The 20,385-nt window shown below is 56.6% G+C and overlaps 2 protein-coding genes across 2 annotated transcripts in view; both read left to right on the top strand.

Annotated features, from left to right (window-relative positions):
- The window catches only part of ARHGEF17 (Rho guanine nucleotide exchange factor 17), a 33,754-nt gene extending 22,262 nt beyond the window's left edge, over window positions 1-11,492 (top strand). The window contains exons 3-21 of the mRNA XM_065745733.1: window positions 654-836; window positions 1,219-1,335; window positions 1,637-1,729; window positions 1,803-1,979; window positions 2,331-2,381; window positions 2,803-2,912; window positions 3,055-3,140; window positions 3,319-3,437; window positions 3,663-3,876; window positions 3,988-4,061; window positions 4,179-4,372; window positions 4,451-4,701; window positions 5,654-5,900; window positions 5,992-6,078; window positions 6,183-6,250; window positions 6,958-7,106; window positions 7,201-7,375; window positions 9,294-9,527; window positions 10,869-11,492. Coding sequence (XP_065601805.1) covers window positions 654-836; window positions 1,219-1,335; window positions 1,637-1,729; window positions 1,803-1,979; window positions 2,331-2,381; window positions 2,803-2,912; window positions 3,055-3,140; window positions 3,319-3,437; window positions 3,663-3,876; window positions 3,988-4,061; window positions 4,179-4,372; window positions 4,451-4,701; window positions 5,654-5,900; window positions 5,992-6,078; window positions 6,183-6,250; window positions 6,958-7,106; window positions 7,201-7,375; window positions 9,294-9,527; window positions 10,869-11,050 — 2,811 coding nt within the window. The 3' untranslated portion in view covers window positions 11,051-11,492. The remainder of the gene's footprint in view (window positions 1-653; window positions 837-1,218; window positions 1,336-1,636; window positions 1,730-1,802; window positions 1,980-2,330; window positions 2,382-2,802; window positions 2,913-3,054; window positions 3,141-3,318; window positions 3,438-3,662; window positions 3,877-3,987; window positions 4,062-4,178; window positions 4,373-4,450; window positions 4,702-5,653; window positions 5,901-5,991; window positions 6,079-6,182; window positions 6,251-6,957; window positions 7,107-7,200; window positions 7,376-9,293; window positions 9,528-10,868) is intronic.
- Window positions 11,493-16,545: 5,053 nt separating this feature from the next.
- RELT (RELT TNF receptor) lies at window positions 16,546-20,385 on the top strand. Its single transcript, XM_065745691.1, has 10 exons — window positions 16,546-16,582; window positions 17,203-17,277; window positions 17,357-17,439; window positions 17,524-17,609; window positions 18,212-18,439; window positions 18,922-19,002; window positions 19,107-19,188; window positions 19,279-19,473; window positions 19,568-19,673; window positions 20,078-20,385. The coding sequence occupies exons 1-10, from the start codon at window positions 16,553-16,555 to the stop codon at window positions 20,123-20,125; spliced, it is 1,014 nt and encodes a 337-aa protein (XP_065601763.1). The 5' UTR covers window positions 16,546-16,552; the 3' UTR covers window positions 20,126-20,385.

Below are 20,385 nucleotides of genomic sequence, written 5' to 3'. Positions count from 1 at the left end.
GCCAACCCAGGTGGTGCAGGGGCAGCTCTGCTGTTAGCTGAGCTGGGGACTATCTCCATGCTCTTGTTCCCCATTATCAACATGAGGAACATCATCCTTGGTGGGAGGCACCTCCATCACCAGTTCAGGTAGAGATATCTGATGAAGGTTCAGGTGGGACCTGTCCTCCTTGCTTAGCTCCATGGTCCTCCCAAAGGACACCAGCAGTCCATACTGTGGGGATAAGGAGGATGCAAGGCTTGAGAAGGTTTGAGAAGACTTTTCTCCTGGCCTAAAGAATCCTACATTCCATCCAGAACCGATAGATTGGGACCCCATGGTTGTGCTGCTATGATTTCTTAGCTGGGTAATGCAGAGGGGACTGAGATTCGTGACAGCAAACCTACCCTGCTCTCCACACTGCTGTGGGATGTGTCCCTGTGGGGTTGGGGTGCCCAAATTGGCATGGCCAGTCCCTTTTATCGGTCCCCGAGTGTCCAAAGCCACGTAGGTTCGATGCCTCCTCCATTGTTCCATGCCTTCGGGTGGGTTCACTGGGGAAACCCCCTGCTGGGATTAAATGGGTTGAAAAATTCATTTTGGAGACATGAAAAAAAAAAAAAAAAAGATAAGATAAGATAATCTCAGTGCCCCAATGCGACGCTTCCCCATAGGGTTACATGAAGCCTCTGAAACAACCTGAAAACTCACTGCTGTGCGACCCGTCCTTGGTGGATGAGATCTTCGACCAAATCCCTGAGCTATTGGAGCACCACGAGCAGTTCCTGGAGCAGATCCACGACTGCGTGCAGAACTGGCACGAGAAGCAGAAAGTGGGAGATCTCCTGGTGCAGTCGGTAGGGCCCGATCCCGCTCCCCATTTTGGGTTCAGCTCTGAAGCCTGGCTTTATCGTGTTTGCTTTTTCGGGCACGGCCCCGAGCGGGGAGCAGGAAGCAGGGGGATGATGAAAGGATGGGCAAACCACGTCGGAGATGGGGAGAGACGATCTCCAGGCCCTTGGTCTGCTTTAGCTTAACGGCGGGGTGGTGCGGCGTTCGGCTGGCTCTGCTGCTCAGCGTTTCTGCATCGGGAGCAGAAATGTCAGGGCTGAAAAATCGAGGCGGGGAGCTGAGCCTGGGCAGATCCAGACGGACACTGTTTTAACCCTTGGGATTGCTTCTCCAAGCCCAAGCTGTGCCCTAAGCCTGTGCTGATCCCGTTTTCCCTATTTTCCCCAGTTCTCCAAGGACGTGTTGGTGAACATCTACTCTGCCTACATCGATAACTTCCTCAATGCCAAGGATGCTGTCAGGATCGCCAAGGAGGCACGGCCAGCGTTCATGAAGTTCCTGGAGGTGGGTCCTGGGTGCCACCATGGACTGGTCACTGTCTTACTGGGAGCCACTGGTGGAGCAGAGGGTTTGAGTTAGTGGGACTAAATTGGTTATCTGCAGTCAAAGTGGGATTTTTCCATCTGTTTTTTTCAACTGGGGAAAGCCTCATCTAAGGTGAACCAACATCAGTCTGGATGTTGTCAAAAAAGAGTCACCCAGGCCCCAAAGTTGTGTCACTCCATGTCCCGGCCTGGTTTCACAGTATGTCCCCACTGTGCCCCACCTAACAGGCCCATCCTTGTCTCCCACCAATGTTTTGCAGCAAAGCATGCGAGAAAACAAGGAGAAGCAAGCTCTGTCTGACCTGATGATCAAACCTGTCCAGAGGATCCCGCGGTACGAGCTGCTGGTGAAGGTAGGAGGAGCGGCACTGGGACAGGATCCATGCCATCCTGGGAAGGAGTGACACCACGGTGTCCCCTTGGCAGGACCTGCTAAAGCACACGCCCGAGGACCACCCCGACCACCCCTTCCTCATCGACGCCCAACGCAACATCAAGCAGGTGGCCGAGAGGATCAACAAGGGGATGAAGAGTGCTGAGGAGGTGGAGAGAAACGCCCGCATCGTGCAGGAGATCGAGTCCCACATCGAAGGGATGGAGGACGTACGGATGGGGATCTTGGCACGGGGTCCAAGTTGGGGGTGGGTGAGGGTGACACGGACACTGGCTGCAGGGTGCAGGGACAAGAGGGGGACATTCAGCCTGTCCGAACCACCCAAGGGAGCAGCACCCACATCAGAGCAGCACCAAATGCTTGCACAAGGGTGGGTCTTTTCTTTCCTCCAAAACTCAGCCATTTTTTGGGCCACGTGTTTCCTCCTTCAGGTTCCACATTCCCCATTCTTTCTTCCGTGTGTTGCTGGGAGGTTTGGGAAGAGGACAGGGTGACAACTCAGAGCGGGTGGGGTGCAGGGACAGGGACAAAGCCACTCATGAGCCTCCTTATCCCCACAGCTCCAGGCCCCGCTCCGCAGGTTCCTTCGACAGGAGATGGTGGTGGAAGTGGTAAGAGATGGCCCTCTGTCCCTGGTGCCAATGGCACGTCCACTTTGGTAGCATTGTGACACCGTGCACCAAATGGAGCAGTCGGTGGTTGGGATGGTGCGTCATGTCTGAAGGAGATCATGGATGGATGGATGGAAGGATGGATGGATGGATGGATGGATGGATGGATGGATGGATGGATGGATGGATGGATGGATGGATGGATGATGAGGACAATATAAAATTCCCTAAGTACACAGGGAAAGATGAGACAGGGAGAGCCTGCAGTAGCCCAGGGTCAGGGATGGACAGAGAGGCTGAAGGTGAGGACCACAGAGGTTCCTGTGGGTTCCTCCAAGGACCACTGTGGGAGTGGCACGTGAAGAAGGTAGGGTTGGGTGCATTCAGCACTCACCCTGTTGTGTCATTCACATCTCTGCAGAAGGCAGTGGGTGGGAAGAAAGACCGCTCACTCTTCCTCTTCACGGACCTGCTGGTGTGCACCACGCTGAAGCGCAAGTCAGGCTCCCTCCGACGCAGCTCCATGAGCCTGTGAGTGCCACTGGGCATGGGGGGCAGCCAGCTCCATCTCCCATTGCAGCTCTCTGGGGTTATCCCACCTCCTTGGGGCATCCCTATGGGCTGGAATGGTTATAGGGAGGAGGCACGGCTCAGCCATCCCCTTGTCCCGCAGGTACACGGCGGCCAGCGTGATCGACACGGCCAGCAAGTACAAGCTGCTCTGGAAGCTGCCACTGGAGGATGTGGACATCATCAAAGGTCTGTCACTGCCTGATGTCAACCCCCATGTCCTGAAACCCATTACTCAACCCCTATCCAACAGTGATGGGCTTATTGCTGGGGTGACACCGCCCTAGCTAAAAGTGTTAGGGGAAAAGGCTCCTCAGGGCAGCACTGGGGAGGAAGGGGTTAATGTCACACACTTGTCCCCATGCAGGTGCCTCACAAGCCACCAACCGTGAGAGCATCCAGAAGAGCATCTGCCGCCTAGACGAAGACCTCAGCACGCTGGGCCAAGTCAGCAAGCTGTCAGAGACCCTCAGCTTCCCCCACCAGGTATGGGGACGGTGGTCTCCTGTGGGCAACCTCCACCATGAGACCAACTGGGATGTGCTCATCGAAACACAGAGACTGTGGGAGGGTTGGTGGCCTTCAGAAGACCCACATGCCACCAGCCATGATGCCACAGTAGGGTTGGGACTGCCTCCAAAGGATGTAACGTGGGATGGACGTGGGGCTTTTGGTGTCCCCAGTGGACCTTGACGCTGTTGCCCTTCCCAGAGCCTGGATGATGTGATCAAGGACCTGATGGCTGCCATCCACCGGGAGCTGGCGGAGAAGCAGTCCCTGTCCTTCAGCATGGCCTTCCCCCCCAACAAAGTGGAGCTCAGTGCTGCCAAGGCCGATGGCACCGAGTCCTTCATCTTTGAGTTCCCCAACCCTGACGCACGGCTCGGCTTCGAGCAAGCCCTCGAGGATGCCAAGAAGAAGCTCGGTAATGCCAGGATGCAGGGTGGGAAACAGAGATGGGCTCGGCATCACACCCCGCACTGCCAAAACTGCCTCCTTTTTGCCCCCATTTTCAGCTCTTCTCTTATTTCTCCAGCTTCCAGCAAAAACTGCCTGGACCCCGAGTTCCTCAAAGCCATCCCCATCATGAAGACACGGAGCGGGATGCAGGTGGGTCCATCTGCTGCCCCCAGATTCTCGGGAGGGTGCATTTCCTGTCCACCAGCGGGATGCCTTCATGCTGGCGCCTTCCCAAGTGACCTCTCCTTGTTTTTTGCCCCTTTCCAGTTTTCTTGTGCTTCTCCCAGCCACAGCAGCCCAGAGAATGCCCACGAGGTGTGGGTGTGCAACAGCGACGGCTACGTGGGGCAGGTCTGCCTGCTCAGCATCCGCAAGGAGCCCATCGTCGAGGCGTGCATCGCTGTCTGCTCAGCCAGGATCCTCTGCATCGCCTCCGTGCCCGGCCTCAAGCGACCCTATAGGTAAGAAGACCCTCACCCCATGGATGGTGACAGCATCGCTGCGTTGTGGTGCTGGAGCTGTGGCCATCTCCACAGCAGGGAGCGTGCCGAACCGATGGTCAGCCCGTCCTCGGAGCCAGCACCGGTGCAATCGGAGGATTCAGGGCCACAGCAGTGCCTGCACATCTCCATCTCGGGCTCATCACTGGAGCTCTCCGAGCCTGTCGACAGCGCCCACCGGGAGCTGGTGCCCTTCGACAGCGATGACACAGACGATGAGTCCTCGCCCAGCCCCTCAGGCACGCTGCAGAGCCAGGCCAGCCACTCCACCATCTCCTCCAGCTTTGGCAGTGAGTCGTCCCTACAGGGGGCAAAGTCAGTTCTTTGTCCCAAATCAGTGGGCAGCTCCATCATCCCTGTGGTTGGTCCCCACTCTGCCATGTGTTCATTGCAAACTGATGGAAAAGGAACTTTCATTTGTCATTTAAGTTGAAGATACACAGGGAAAAGACACAGGGAGGACCTAGTTTAGATCTTGAGATGACAGGATTGGGGTGGAAGCTTGTCTTCTGTTGTAGAGCCAGAGAACGGCTTGAGTTGGAACAGGGCACAAAGATCTACTTCCAACCTCCATGCCACTAGATCAGGCACCAGTCAGGTTGCCCATGGCCCCATCCTACCTGGCCTTCAACACCTCCAGGGATGGGGAAAAAGTGTGTGAGGTCTGCATTGGGTGAAGGCTGTCGTTGTGAATTCCTATGTGTCTTCTAAGCTGAAGAAACTCAGCGTAAAGATGTGGGGGCAGGGTCCTAGTTCAGATTCCACAATACTGGGGTTGGGTTGGCAAGTTGTTCCCCATGTGGGGTAAATTCTGGCATGTTTTGGGATCAACATCCATCTGTCCTCCTCGGGTACCACAAGGATTTTGTGCAGCATCCTGTGCTGTCATCCCCATCACTTGGACGGGCAGTCCTTTCCAACCTGAGTGATTCTGTGATTCTGTGTGGTTGGTCAGATCCTGCTCCAGTCTGACCCTGAATGCCTCCAGGGATGGAGACATCGTGGAGTTTTAAGAAATGCGTAGATGTTGTACTGAGGAACGTGGTTTAGTGGAGAATACTGGTGGTTGGCAGACGGTTGGACTGGATGGTCTTGGAGGTCTCCTCCAAGCTTGGTGATTCTATGATTCCATGACCATGGCGAGGTTGGGTTGACAGTTGGACTGGACGACCTTAGAGCTCATTTCCAACCTTAGTGGTTCTATATTTCTCCACCCAATCCCCTCCTCACCCTCCTCTACAGATGAGGAAATCCCAAGCTGCAAAGAGGCGGCGGTGGAGACGACGAGCTCGGAGGAGGAGCAGGAACCTGGCTTCCTTCCCTTGGCAACCACCTTTGGTCAGAGCCGGCGTGGTGAGAGCCCAACAGATGGGAGAGCACTACGGCGCTCCAGCCGTGGCTCCTTCACCCGTGGCAGCCTCGAGGACCTACTGAGCCTTGACCCCGAAGCCTACCAGAGCTCCATGTGGCTGGGCACCGAGGATGGCTGGTGCGTCCCCGACACACGAGGACCCACATGGACACAGCTCAGCCCTTTGTGAGCCTCAGCCCCACGTTTTTTCTCTCTCCCACCTCTGCAGCATCCACGTCTACCAGTCATCGGATAACATCCGCAACAGGAAGAACAGCATGAAGATGCAGCATGCTGCTTCTGTCATGTGCATCTTGTAAGGAGGCTTTGGGTTTTTTTTTTTTTTGTTTTCTTTTTTTTTTTTGTGGGGTGATTTTAGGCTGCCCAGCAGCTGTTCTCATAACTTTTCTCTCCCCGCAGGTACCTTGATAACCAAGTGTTTGTGTCATTGGCCAACGGAGAGCTCATCGTGTACCAGCGGGAGCCAGGTGAGGCCACTGGGTGGATCCCAAAGCGTTGACGGTTTGTTCACTGAGAGAGGGATGCACTGAGTGCCAGTACCTGCAGAGAGGGCAGCAGATTGGGGAGGGCTGTCCTCGAGGGATGCTGAATGGGCAGCCCCAAATACAGAGCACGATGGTTCCTGCTCGCTGGTGTATCAGCTCATGTCACCACTACTGATGTCCCCTGTACAGGGAGATCCATCAGCATCTGGATAACGTTGTTTCCAGCCACCTCCTTTCCCTGAGCTGGGGGTTTTGCTGCTGTAGTGACCCCTTTATCTCCCAATCATCCTTACAGGTTGCTTCTGGGACCCCTACAACTCCCAGACCCTATCCCTGGGCTCTCTGGGCAGGGAGGGCCAGCCTGAAGTTGGGGTTGCTCATTCAGCATCTTGAGCAACTCCAAATTTGGAGCACGTGGTCCCTGCTCCCAAAGGACATGCAATTCAGGACCCCACGCTTGCCCCACTTGCAACAAACTCTAGGGAACCTGCTGTGGCAGAGGGGTTGGACTTGATGATCCCTTCCAACCTCTGTGATTCTGCAGTGTCCCCAGGATCATGTCCCCTATAAAGGAGGGCCCATCAGCATCCGGATGTAATGTTTCCAACAACCTCTTCCCCCCAAACCAGCTCAAGCTGGGGGTTCTGCTGCTGTCATGACCCCCGTATCCCCCCCACCCATCCTTACAGGTCGTTTCTGGGACCCCCAGAACTCCAAGTCCCTCTCCCTGGGCTCCCCGGGCAGCCCCATCACGAAGATGGTGGCAGTGGCGGGGAAGCTGTGGTGCGGTTGCCAGAACCGGGTCATTGTCCTCAACACAACCACGCTGGAGCAAGAGGTACACAGCAAGTCCAATGTCATGGTGGGGGAGGGGACAGTGGAGACAGCCCCTAGTGGCTCCGGGTGACACCAGCCTGGCTCTGTCCCCGCAGCACACGCTCCAGGTGGGGCAGGACAGCGGGCGCAGTGTGAGCTGCATGGTGAGCGCGGCACCCGGCGTCTGGCTGTCGCTGCAGGGCAGTGCCCTGGTGCGCCTCTACCACGCCACCAGCTACGAGCAGCTGGCCGAGGCTGACATCACCCCCCCCGTGCACAAGATGCTCGCTGGTAAGCACACCAAGCTCCGTTTCCGGGTGGTTATCCTGTTTTTCCATTCCCTGCTGGAAAATGGTGCTTTGCTCCGGAGCCTTCGAACATCCGTTGGTGCAAAGTGCCTCCGTGACATCCACATCCCAACCGCCTGCAGGGATTGAGGTCCCCTCTGCAGTGGGTCACCCTCTGCATTCTGCAGCCCCTGGGCAGCTGCAAAATCCCTCGCAGAAAGGAGAGAGGGGCTGCAAAACCTCATGCAGAAATCGGGACGCAGCTGCAAAATTCTCTGGAGAAATGAGGCGTGCAAAATCGCCCGGAGAATTTGAACAGCAGTTGTAAAACTCCATGCAGGAATAGGGCAAGCCCTGGGTGGCTTCAACATCCCGTTCAGAAGTGAAGCAAGGGCTACAAAATCCCGTGGAGAATTAGAAAAGGGGTTGCAAAGCCCCAAGCAGAAATAGGAAAGATGCAGAATCCCATGCAGAAATGTGGACAATCCCATGCAGAAATTGGGACCTGGCTGCAGAAATATGGATGTGTAGAAAGAGAACAGTACCAAGGTGGCTGCAAAGCCACATGCAGAAATCAGGATGCAGGTGCAAAATCCCATGCAGAAATCAGGATGCAGGTGCAAAATCCCATGCAGAAATCAGATCAGGATGCAGGTGCTGAATCCCAGGCAGAAATCAGGATGCAGCTGCAAAGTCATGCAGGAGTTATAGAATCATAGATGTCCATGGATGCAGTTGGAAAATCGCATGCAGCAATCATGATGCAGGAGCAAAATCCCATACAGGAATCAGGATGAGTGTACAAACACCATGCAGCAGTCAGGGCACAGGTGCAAAATCTCATGCAGCAGTCAGGACCCAGGTACAGGACCCAATACAGTAATAAGGACAAGGGTACAGAACCCCACAGCCCATGAGGACCTGGGCACAGAACCCCATACAGCAGTCAGGACCTGGGTACAGAACCCCACAGAGGAATCAGGACACAGGTACAGAACCACAAACCCCAACCAGGACCTGGGTACAGAAGCCAATACAGCGGTCAGGATCTAGGTACTGAACTCCACACCCCAACCAGGCCCCAGGTACAGTACACCACAACCCTACCAGAACCCAGGTATAGAACCCCATATAGCAGTCAGGACCTGGGTAGAGAACTTCATACAGCAGTCAAGACCTGGGTACAGAACCTCACTCCCTAACCAGGACCTGGGTAGAGAACCCCATAGAGCAGTCAGGACCTGAGTACAGAATCCCCTACAGCAATCAGGATCTGAGTACTGAACTCCACACCCCAACCAGGACCTGAGTACAGAACCTCACACACCAACGAGGACCTGGGTACAGAAAGAACCCCATAGAGCAATTAGGACCTGGGTACAGAACTGCATGCAGGTGACAGGACGTGGTTATTGAACCCCATACAGCAGTCAGTGCCTGGGTACAGAACCCCACACACCAATTAGGACCAGGGTACAGAACCCCATAAAGCAGTCAGGACCCGGGTACAGAACCACACACAGATATCAAGACCTGGGTACAGAACCACACTCCATAACCAGGACCTGGGTAGAGAACCCCATAAAGCAATTATGACCTGGGCACAGAACTCCCCACACCAACCAAGCCCTGGGTACAGAACCCCATACAGCAGCCAGGACCCAGGTACAGAGCCCTACACAGATAGCAAGACCTGTGTCCAAAACCTCACTCCATAACCAGGACCTGACCACAGAAACCCATACAGCAGTAAGGACCTGTGTCCAGAACTCCACACAGATATCAGGACCCATGTACAGAACCCCATACAGCAATCAGCACCCGGGTACACAATCCCACCCCCCAACCAGGACCCTGGCACGGCAGTACCGCGTTTCCCACCCCAAACCCACCTCCCCCCACGCCCGTCTCGTTGCCCCCAGGCTCGGACGCCATCATCCGGCAGCACAAGGCCGCGTGCCTGCGCATCACGGCGCTTTTGGCCTGCCAGGACCTGCTGTGGGTGGGCACCAGCGCGGGCGTGGTGCTGAGCCTGGCCATGCCCGGGAAGGCCGCGCCGCCTCCGACGCCGCTCGGATTACCACAGGGACACACCGGGCACGTCCGCTTCCTCACCGCCATGGAAGTGCCCGAAGGCTGCGAGCTGCGGGCGGGGGGTGAGGGCGGGAACGGCGCTGAGGGGGAGGGGGGGGTGGGGTTGGGGTATAGGGGATATGGGGGGTATTGGGGTTTAGGGTTTGGATATAGGGGGTTTGGGGGATATAGGGGGTGTTGGGGGATGGGGGGATTTGGGTTTGGGGAGGGGGGGGGGGTTTATTAGGTTTAGGTTTTGGATATGGGGAGCGTTGGGGGATGAGGGGATTTGGGGTTTTTTGAGGGATTGGGGTTTAGAGTTTGGATATAGGGGGCTTCGGGGGTTATAGGGGCTTTGTGGGATGGGGGGTTTAGGATTTGGATATAGGGGGTTTGGGGGATGAGGGGCTTTGAGGGATAGCGTTTTTGGGGGGCATGGAGTTTAGGGTTTGGATATAGAGGGCATTGGGGGATATAGGGGGTTTTGGGGAATGGGAGTTTGGGGTTTAGAGTTTGGATATAGGGTTTTGGGAGGGAAATAGGGGGCACTGTGGATGGGGGTTTGTGGTTTAGGGTTTGGATATAGGGAGCTTTGGGGGATGGGGGATGGGGTTTTGGGGCGAGGGGTTTAAGATTTGGATATTGGGGGATGGGAAGGTTTTGGAGGATATAGGGGGCTTTGGGGGATGGGGAGGTTTGGGGTTTTGGGAGGGGTGGGATTTGGGGAGATGTTGGGGGGGTTGGGGGTTTTGGTGTGGGGTTGGGGATTAGGGTTTAGATGTAGGGAGGTGCGGAGGGGGCGGGGCTACACTTGAGGTGGGCGGGACTAACGGGTGTGAGTGGTGCGGTGTGAAGGGGGCGGGGCTACATAGTGGGATTGGCTAACCGCGGGGGTGGGCGGGGCTAACTGCTCAGTGATACAGTGCAGAAAAGGCGGGGCTACACTTGAGGTGGGCGGGACTAAAGGTTGAGATTGGTAGGTGCAGAGAGGGCGGGGCTAAGCAGTGGGATTGGCTAACCACGGGGCTGGGCGGGGCTGAACTGCTTGGGTGGACTATGGAATAGATGTTCTTGGGGTGGGCGGGGCTAACAGGTGGGTGTGGCTATGTGCGGAAGATTGGCGTGGCTAAGGATTGGGTAACTACGGGGTGGGCGGGGCTACCTATGGGTTTGGGTGGGCTGAATTTGGAGTGGGCGTGGACTGCTTGTGTGGTGGGCGGGGCCAAATTCGAGTGGGCGGGACTTTCGGTGATGTGGGCGGGGCTAAGAGCCAGAGTGTTGGGCTTTATGGTAGGTAGGTGGGGTTATACGCGTGGTGGGCGGGGCTAAGCGAGGTGGGTGGAGCCCACCCTGGGCGGGGGGCGGGGCTAACCCCACTCCAGGCTTTTCGCCCATCCCAGCTGTGCCTGTGCTGCTCCCTGCAGGCCCTGAGCAGCCGAGCGATGCGGAGCAACGTGACCCAACGCACCCCCGCCTGGCCCTGTCCAAAGCCAAGATGCTGGTGATCAGCGGCGGTGATGGATACGAGGACTTCCGCCTGACCAACAGCAGCGAGAGCGTGGGGCGCGACGACAGCACCAACCACCTCCTGCTCTGGCGGGTCTGACCCCCACCCCAGCCCTGCAGGTTCCCCCTCCTTCCCCCCCCCCCATCCTCCCCCACGGACCCCCACCCACCCAGCACGTCTCATCTCCAGCCCGGCTGCTCTCTGTGTGCTCTGGGGAGGGGTTGGGGGGACGCACACGGGGACGTCCCCACCCCGACCATCCGCTTTCGGGGCGAGGAGATATGGGGTGGAGGGGGGGGGGGGGGCGTTCCCACTGGGACAGAGCTTTGGGATGGGGGTGGGGGGGAGAACACGGCCAACGCCGCTGCCTTTCGCCCCGGTTTCATGTGTGCCTGCTTTGGGGGGGTCACCCCCATACCCCACTCCGGGGACTGCCCCAGGGACAGTGTGGGACCCCCCCGGGCCCCCCAGCTAACGCGCTCGCTCCATCGCCAGCACCCAGACAGCTCTGTTTGTTTGTTTGTTTGTTTTAAATATATAAATATATATTATATATAAATATCCCTATTTATTTATTCCTTTGGTTTGGGGGGGGGGGGGAGGTTGGTAAAGAGATGGTGCTGTTGGAGGGGGGCACGATGGGATTAGGATTAAGTGTAGGGTTAGGATTAGGGTTGGGGGCTGTGCCACCATCCCATCCCTAGAGCAGAAGGATTGGAGGCTGGGATGCACGTGGGGGTGTCCCCACATTGCTGTTGGGGGTACACCATGGCTGCAGGGAAAGGGGGAAACACGGAGGAGAAGGGGAGAAATCGGGCTTTCATTCCACATTTCCTGTGGGGTTCTGCAGCTTGCTGCTCCCCAGGGACCACACCACTCCCTCTGCTCCCTATTTTATCCCATGGGGTCGTGGCACTAAGGCATCTCTTCACTAAAGCACTGCTGCTCTCTGCAGCATCCTCCAGACCAGCAGCCAGGCTCCCAGAGCCTACAACGAGAACCTAAAGCTCCCATTCTGCATTTCTGCCTTCCTCCCACTGTCTGCTGTCCCTGTCGTGCCTGTGTCCCCACGGGGAAGGTGACAGCCACGCTGTGGATGCTCGGGGCAGTCCCAGTCCCAGTGAGTGACAGAGGCACTGCGTCCGTCTGTCTGTCTGGGGGGGGTACAGTGGAGAGGGATGGCAGCTTTGGGGTGATGTTTGGAGTTTGGGGGTGGATCTGCTCGTGTGAGGACTGTCATTAAAGGTCGTCTGTGTTGGAAGTACGTGAGCATGGTCTCATCCCTCACCTGGGGATGGGGACAGGGTGAGGATGGGGACACTGGGATGGGGACGTTGGGATGAAGGGCAGGAACAGTGTGGGAAGGTGAGGGATAGCAGGACGGGGCCATCGTGACGAGGGTGGGGACACCAGGAAGGGGACACCAGGTTGAGGATGGGGACGTAGGGCTGAAGATGGGGACACTGGGACGAGGATGGGACACTGGGGTGTCCCCCTACAGAAATCCTCTTCTTTCCGACCCCCTTGGCAGCTCCCCCCCCCACCCCCCCCGCCAGGATTTTACCTTTTTCTCTGTGTTTTTGCCCCAAAAACCCTTTCGGGGGTGAACCCCACCTCCCCATTTCCCCTCCCCCCCCCCCCCCCGGGACCCCCGGCAGGCGGCGCTGCCCGCGGGAGGGGCGGGGGAATCCTCCGAGCGTAGCGCTGACGTCACCGCGGGAGGGGGAAAGCCCCGCATTGTGACGTCACGACGGGAGGGGGCGTGGCTTGCGGGAAGTAGCGCGCCCGCGGGAACGGAGCGGAGCGTTCATTCATAAGGAGCGGCCGTTGCTCTCAATGGGGCGATCCCGTGGGGGGGGTCCACGTCGGTGTCAGCCCCACGTCACCCCCGCGGCGGGGACGGGAGGTAGGGGGCGACGGTTTGATCTGCCGGGATCTTATGTGGGGGCTGGAGGGCTCGGGTTGTGTGTCTGCGAGGATATGGGATAGAAAGGGAGGTTGGGGGGTGGGAGCGGGGGGTTGATTGCCCCAGTTTTGTCCCCAAAGTGCCACGGCGTGAGGCAGCAGATGGAGACCCCCCCTTCCCCCTCCCCCTAGGCGGCCCCCCCCGGCTGCAGCCGCGGTGGGGATATAGGTCAGAAGAAGAGTGGAGAAAGTAGGTTATGGAAAACTCCGCGGTTCCCGTCTGGAAAAGGAAAAAAAAAATAATGGGAGCTGTGATTTTGCTTTGGCTTTTTTTTTTTTTTTTTTTGAACGGGGCGATGGAAAACCGCAGCGTTTCCAGCCCTCCCGAACAGTCGCTCCTTGTCTGCTGTTATCTCCCCCTCACTCCATGTGGAGGGGAAACCCTGTCCCGAATCCCTGCGGGCAGGCTTGGTTTGCAGGGCGGCTTCAAGGGAAGGTTCAATGGGTTCAAAAGGGTTCAAAAAACTCACATCCCGGGGCTTGCCAAAGTTGGGCTTTTCCCCACGAAGCAGCCACTTGTGGCACTGGTGGGGCTGAGTAGTTGGTTTGCACTTGGGGTGTAGTTCTGACCCCAAAAGGCCCTGAAATCTGGTGCTGCCCCCCATAGCCACCAGCTCAGTGACAGCACGCAGTGGGGCTGGGGTCCTTTGGGGTCAGTCCTGCTCCTGGCGGTGTCAGAGCTCTTCCAAATGTATCCTCGGTGCCAGAACTCTCCAAGTTTCATTGTTTCTGTCGGCTTAACATGAGATGCGTGGGGCTGGATGGATGCTCCCCACATCCCACCCAGCAGGCAGAGCTGAGGGGGAAGGGGGCAATCACCCGTAGGTGCTGATGTTCAGATCTGCCCCTACCCCACCCCGTCATCGTACCCCTCATCCCCTCCATCCCACCCCCTTCGGGTGCGCCACATCCCCTAAGAGCCCCCCACATATCTCAGGATGAGTGCTCCCCACCCCATATTTATCACCATACAGCTGCCTGGGGGGGGGGATTTAACAGCCCCACACCAGGCTGCTTCCAGTGCTGGGACACATGGCACAGTGAGGGGTCACCAGAGGGTGCTCAGCACGGGGATCTGCATTGCAGCACCACGTGCTGCTGCCCGCTCCTGCCCCGGCTCCCCCTCTCCCTTCCCAAGTTGTGGGATTCGGTGAGATTTGGGATTTGAGGTCAGTTTGGGGCTTTGGGTTGTTGTCCCCGTGCCTCCAGCTGCTGGCTGCTCTCAAGGCTCCTTTCTGCCCCCATGGGTCATGGGAACCACTGGGAGCTACTGGGAGGAACCGGTGCACAGCTCGGTGCCCTCGCATCCTGACACCAGCCTGCAGCCACCCCCATCCCGCAGCAGCTGCATCCCAGATGGGTGATGCTGTGTGCTAATTACTCATTCATTCAATTTATAAACTGCTCTGGCGCATAATGACTCCTTATCAGCAGTGTCACGTGGGGCAGCTTTAAGGGGATGCCCCACTGCACCCAGGGGCATTCAGGGAATTTCCATCCCATGACAGAATCGATTTTGATTATTTTTCCACCCATTTCCAGGCATGCATAGCCCATCAGTCACACCCGCGGGGTGGTGAAGCTGTTGGTTCATTTTAGCAATGGGTTTCTATGGGGGACAACCCACCCCAAAAAAAGCTTTGGTCCTTGGGTTTATTCAGTTAAAGGATGCAATTGTTGGGTCAGTGTTGGGTTGTTGGATCCATCTTTGGGTTGGGGTTGGTGGAAAGGATCTGTCATGGGGTTGGTGGAAGGGATCCATTCTTTGGATGTAAGAAAAGACCTCATTGGGTCAAGGTTGGTGGAAAGGATCCATCGTTGGGGTGGTGGAAGGGATCCATTGTTTGGTTGGCAGAAAGGATGCTCTTTTTGGGTTGGGGTTGGTGGAAAGGGTCCATCATTGGGTTGGTGGAAGAGATCCATCATTTGGTTGGTGGAAAGGACCCTCTCATTGAGTCAAGGTTGGTGGAAAGGATCCATCGTTGGGTCTGGAAAGGCTCTTTAGGTTGAGGTCAATAATATATTTTTTTTCCTTTCTTAGAAATATATTTCTGATTGTGTCTATATATATTTATTTCTCTTTTCAGTGACACTCCAGGGCTGGGCAGTGCTGTGCAGGGGAGGATGCTGATCGTTTTACTCCAGGACAGGAAATACCCGTGCTGAAGGTTTGCAGCATCTGTTCCTTCCTCCGCAGAGCTTCATTGCCTCCAGTCCTGCCTGATTTGGGACATATGGAGAAGGGCAGTGCTGTGCTCAAACACCTTTAATAGGGCAGTGATGGGGTCCCGGGAGCATTGGGTGAGAGTGGTCTGATATAATTCTGCAGCACTGCCAAAAGCACTGCCAAACATTTTGGGGTATGGAGGGGGATTTGGGTCCCCAGATCATTCTCTCCTTTGCAGCACTGGAGATAGAAGCATCCTGGGATTTGGTGGTTTGGGATTTTGCCCCTACGGGTGCCCACCCCATCTCAATTATAGCCCAGAAATGCTGAATTGGATGTTGGGATTTTCCCTATTCTGTTTGATGTTGCCAGCTCTGATGAGTTTCTGAGCACACACACTGGGGCCTTCTCCAAGGATTTCACCCCGTTCCTGGGATAACTTCCAATCAGCTTTTAATGATTTGCCTTCAATTAAACACAACGAGAGCGGAGGGAGCGCGTTGAGCTGCACTGGTGGCACTGGGCACACTGGGGCCGATGGCATTGAGGGAGCAATCTGTGTTCTGCCTCAATCAGATTTAGCAAATCCTCTGCAGGAAGGGAGTGGGATTACATGAGCAGCCCTAAAAGGCGTGGGAGGTGTGAGTGCTGGATTCCTACCGAGCTAAAATTGGGTCTCCTTTGGGTGCTGAGTCACTGAGGGCTGTGCTTCCACTGCGCCCAGAGGGGCTCCTGTAAGAAACTGGGGATCTTTTTGGTTGTGAAGGTGTTTTGTCCTATTGTAAGGATGGAAAATTATTAGGGTTGTGGTCATGAAGGTGTTTCATTTTATCGTAAGGATGGCAGATATTGGAGTAAGGATGCAACGTATTGGGGCTTTTGGTCCTGAAGGTGTTTTGTCTTAGCATAAGGATGCCAAATACTGGGGTAAGGAGGAAAATATTGGGCTTTTATTTTTACCTGGGGGTGTTTTTCTTTATGACAAGAATACAGAATATCGGAGTTTTGGTCCTGAGTGTTTCATTCTATTATAAGGACACTGAATATTGGGGTATGGGCGCAAAATATTGGGACTTTTTGACACGAGGTTTTGTCCTAGTATAACGATGCTCAATACTGTGGATTTTTTTTTCCTATTTGTGAAGGTGTTTTGCTCTTTTACGAGGAAAACATCAGGGTTTGGGTAGTAATCCCAAACCCAACTGTGCAGCTTGGCTGCACTGCAGCGAATGGGGCCAAGGGAGCACTCCAGCTGCGAAATAACCCAATTCTTCCCCTCTTACAGGGTTATTTTCCAGCTGACTGCTCCCTTGCAAAGGGTGTGTGTGCTCTTGGATAACCTCCCAAATCCCACTGTGTGGGCTCCTTGGTCCCCAGACCCACAGCATGTCTGCCGAGCAGGAATTAGGGCAGGGTGACACCGTTTCACTGTGCCATGTCCCCACAGGTGGTCCCAGCAGAGCTTTGGGATGCACTGGTGGCTCCTCACCATCCTGGGGGTGAGTACAGCCCCGTCCCATCTCTCTGCACATCTCATTTCTTCCAATGCTCAGAACCCAAATGCCTGAACACATCCCGTTTTGCTCCTGGGGTGTCCTGTGGGGGTTTCCCATCCTGGGATTGTCACTGTCCTCCACCCCACATGGCCCCAGTTCCCCAGTGCAAAAGAAGCCATCGTCTTGCTGCTGAGAGATTTGCATCAGCTGCAGTGCACAGAAGGGCTTTGCAGCCATCCCATTGCTTCCAACAGGTTTGCACCCACTGTGGTGAATGCAGTGGGGGTTTCCATCCATCCCATTGTATCGATCCCATTGCCTGGGGCCTATTTGCACCCACCATGGGGCATACAATGAGTTTGCATCCATCCCATTGCATCCATCCCATTGCATCCATCCCATTGCATCCATCCCATTGCATCCCTCCCATCGCCCGTGGCACATTTGCACCTACCATGAAGCATGCAGTGGTTTTGCATCCACCCCATTCCTTGTGACAGCGTTGCACCCACCACAGCTCACACAACAGGACTGCCCCTACCCTATTACTTTGCACCCAACCTGTCCTTTGCAATGTGTCCTCCCCTGTTGCACCCCCACTGAACTCCTCTCTTCTCCCCCAGGTGCTGAGCATCCCCAGCACGGGGACCTCTACCTGTGAGCTGCCACGATGCCCACCTGGAGAGGAACCCATTGGGGTGAGGACTGCCTGCAGGCGATCCCCCCGCCCCATGCCATGCAGTTTTCACCCCCTGACCCCTCTTTCCCTCCCCATAGGCGTGCAGCACAGCCCGGAGCTGCCGCCCCTGTCCCCCTGGCTCTTCCTCTGCGGGGGACACACCGTGCACCTGCATGCACGGGTGAGAGCGGGGTGCTGTGCACTGGGGGAGGAGGATGGGGGGTTTGTATGGACACCCCCGTGCTCATCTCACTGCACCCTGTAGGTTTTACAGCCCTGATGGCCATAGGGAGCCCCAGGGCCGGTGCCTGCCCTGCTCCGCTGCGCCCCGTGGCACCCCGGGGTGCTCAGGTGGGTGTGGGGTGGCACGGCCAGTGGAGCATGGGGTGGGTTTGGGGCCAAAATAGGGAGGTGATGGGTAGGGTCAGTGCCTCACGGCATCCCCCACGGGTGGGCTTTGCCATGTTCAGCGTGGGAGGGATCAGTGCCAGATGAAAGCGGTGATGGATTTGGGGTAGGTGCTGCGTGCGTGGCACCGCTGGGGGAGCCCTGAAATCCAACATGGGGGAATGTGGTACCGAAATAATGCAGTGATGGGGTGAAGGTAGGATCAGGGCTCAGGGCACCGATGGGAGAACGCTGCCAATTCAGTGCTGGGAGGAGGATTTGGTGCCAAAATAACCCAGTGGTGGATTTGGGGTGGAATACGATCAATGCTCATGGCACCTACAGGAGAACTCTGCCAAATCCAACTCAGGAAGATTCAGTGCCAGAATAACCCGGTGATGAATTTGGGTCAGGATTGGTGCTCGTGAAACCAACGAGGAAAACTTATGCCAAATCCAGAATGGGGGAAATGGTTGCCAGAAATAATACAGTGATGGATTTGGGGTCGGATTGATGCTCGTGGCACGAATGGAGGGATTTAGTCCCAAATCCCACTCCCACTGCAGGACAGCGGCAAGCCCGGAGCGTGGTGGCACCTCGGGGACCACTGGGGACCAATGGGACACGGGAAGTTCGGCCGGAGGAGGCGGCGGCGACGCAGTCAGCCGTGTTGGCCATCGTGCCCGTGTTCTGTGCCATGGGGTTGCTGGGCATCCTGGTGTGCAACCTGCTGAAGAAGAAGGGCTACCACTGCACCGCACACAAGGAGCACGAGCGTGGGGCCAACAGCAGCGGTGAGCCCCCATCCCACACGCCCGATCTGCTCCCTGTGGTTGCTGTTGAACTCCGAGCTTAAGGGTAGTTTGGGACCATAAAGGGTCCGTGATCAGAATGAGGCCCTGTGCTGATGTGGGTTTGAGGTTGGTGTTGAGCGTGACCCAGCTTTGCCACCCTGAAGCCAACTTGATCTGCTAAGCCCATCCCCGTGGCATCCGGTCACTCTTGTCCCAATGGTCAGAGCATCCCCATATCATCAACATCACTTCGATGTTGTCCCTATGGCCAAAGAGCATGGAGCCCAGCCCCACATCATCTCATCTCTCCCATCTTGTCCCTATGGTTGGAACATCCTGCCCATCCCCACGTTGTCCCTATGGTTGGAGCATCCTTCCCACCCCCGTGGTGTCTGTTCGCCCCCATGTTGTCCCTATGGCCCAGAGAGCATCGAGCCCATCCCACGGTCACTACTCTTCATGCCCCTTCCATCTGCCTCTAGGTCCCAGCTCTGTCTACCAGATTGAGGATGCCAATGAGGACACCATCGGGGTCCTGGTGCGCCTCATCACGGAGAAGAAAGGTTGAAAGTCCCCCAGGAAGGGGGAGGGGGGCCTCCAATGGCCGGGGAAAGGTCTGAGGTGCCCAGGTGACTCCTGGTGACCCCCTCTGTCCCCCCACCCATAGAAAATGCTGCAGCGTTGGAGGAGCTGCTGAAAGAACATCAGAGCACGCAGCAGGCACCATTGGGCTGCAAACCTGCCTACAAGTGAGAGACTCCCCCACCTCCAAACTCCTCTGAGTCCCCCCAACCTCACTGAGCCCCCATATGGCTCATGTCACTGCCTGTTCCCCACAGGCTGCACCTCCTGCCTCAGTTTCCCCCCTCCTGCTGCCACCAGCAGCACCTGCACACAGTGCACGGCCCAGCTCCCCCTTCGGACCCCCCCTGCACCCGATGCAGCCAAAGGAAGTGGCCCCAGGTGCTGCCATCCTCCACAGCCACCAAAGCCACCAGAACTGCTGGCGAGATCACCATCCTCTCCATTGGAAGGTGAATGCATGGAGCTGGGGAGTCCCATTTGACCACACCCCCATATCCCAAGGTGGGGGGGGGGGGGGTGGGCTCACGGAGTGTCCCCTTGCAGATTTCGGGTGTCCCGGATCCCCGAGCAGAAGCCCAGTGTTGGAGGTGATCCTCTCCCCACTGCCACGAGGCCATCGTGGCTGAAAAGCACCGACAGCCGCCCCGAGGTGAGGAATGTGGGGCAGGTTGTGAGATGGGGACGACCCTGGGCTTGGGGACATGGGGGTCAGTGGGGGGGGCCATGAGTGGTCAGCTTTTGGGGTCTTTCCTGGGGAAATCAGTGCAGTGCTGTGTTGGGATTGGGAGGCGTTAACTCTGAAGCCTAATGAAGGCTCTGATGGTGAATGCTCTGCAGCTGGGGGTGTGGGGACAGCCCTTTGTCCCTAGGCCTCTTCCTGCTGCTATGGGGCTGTCCAGCACTGTAAAAACTTCAACATTTATTGAAAAAATTCAGACCTTGTGGGATGTGAGTGGTCAGAAGGGTTCTTTATGGGATGGGAGAGGCAATAGGGAAACAAGTGCAGGAAGACAGATGTCACATCTCTATGACCACGTCCCCCTTTCTTCCCAGGGCAGCCCCTCTGCAGCCCGGTTTGGGGACAGCACCCTCGCCATGTGACACCCCCAGGTCCCTCTTGGGGCCAGCTCTGATGCAGGGTGAGGGGCTCAGACACTGCACGACGCAACCCCCGGGCACTACGTGGGGCGACGACAGCCAGAACGCCCCTGGGACGAGGAAGGGCTGTCCCTGTGATAGATGTCCCCTGGTGGATGTCCCCAGGGTGATGGCACCAGGATGAGCAGGGCTCAGCCCATTGGGCCCTTTATGACCGTCAGGTGATGGATTCTGAACAGGTTTTAAACATTTTGGGTTAATCT

Source organism: Cyrtonyx montezumae, unplaced genomic scaffold, assembly GCF_038088225.1.
Source record: "Cyrtonyx montezumae isolate F1298 unplaced genomic scaffold, pur_monq_1.0 scaffold_37, whole genome shotgun sequence".
Taxonomy (NCBI): domain Eukaryota; kingdom Metazoa; phylum Chordata; class Aves; order Galliformes; family Odontophoridae; genus Cyrtonyx; species Cyrtonyx montezumae.
The sequence above is the reverse complement of the archived record's forward strand: the minus strand, read 5'-3'. Positions and strand labels throughout refer to the sequence as shown.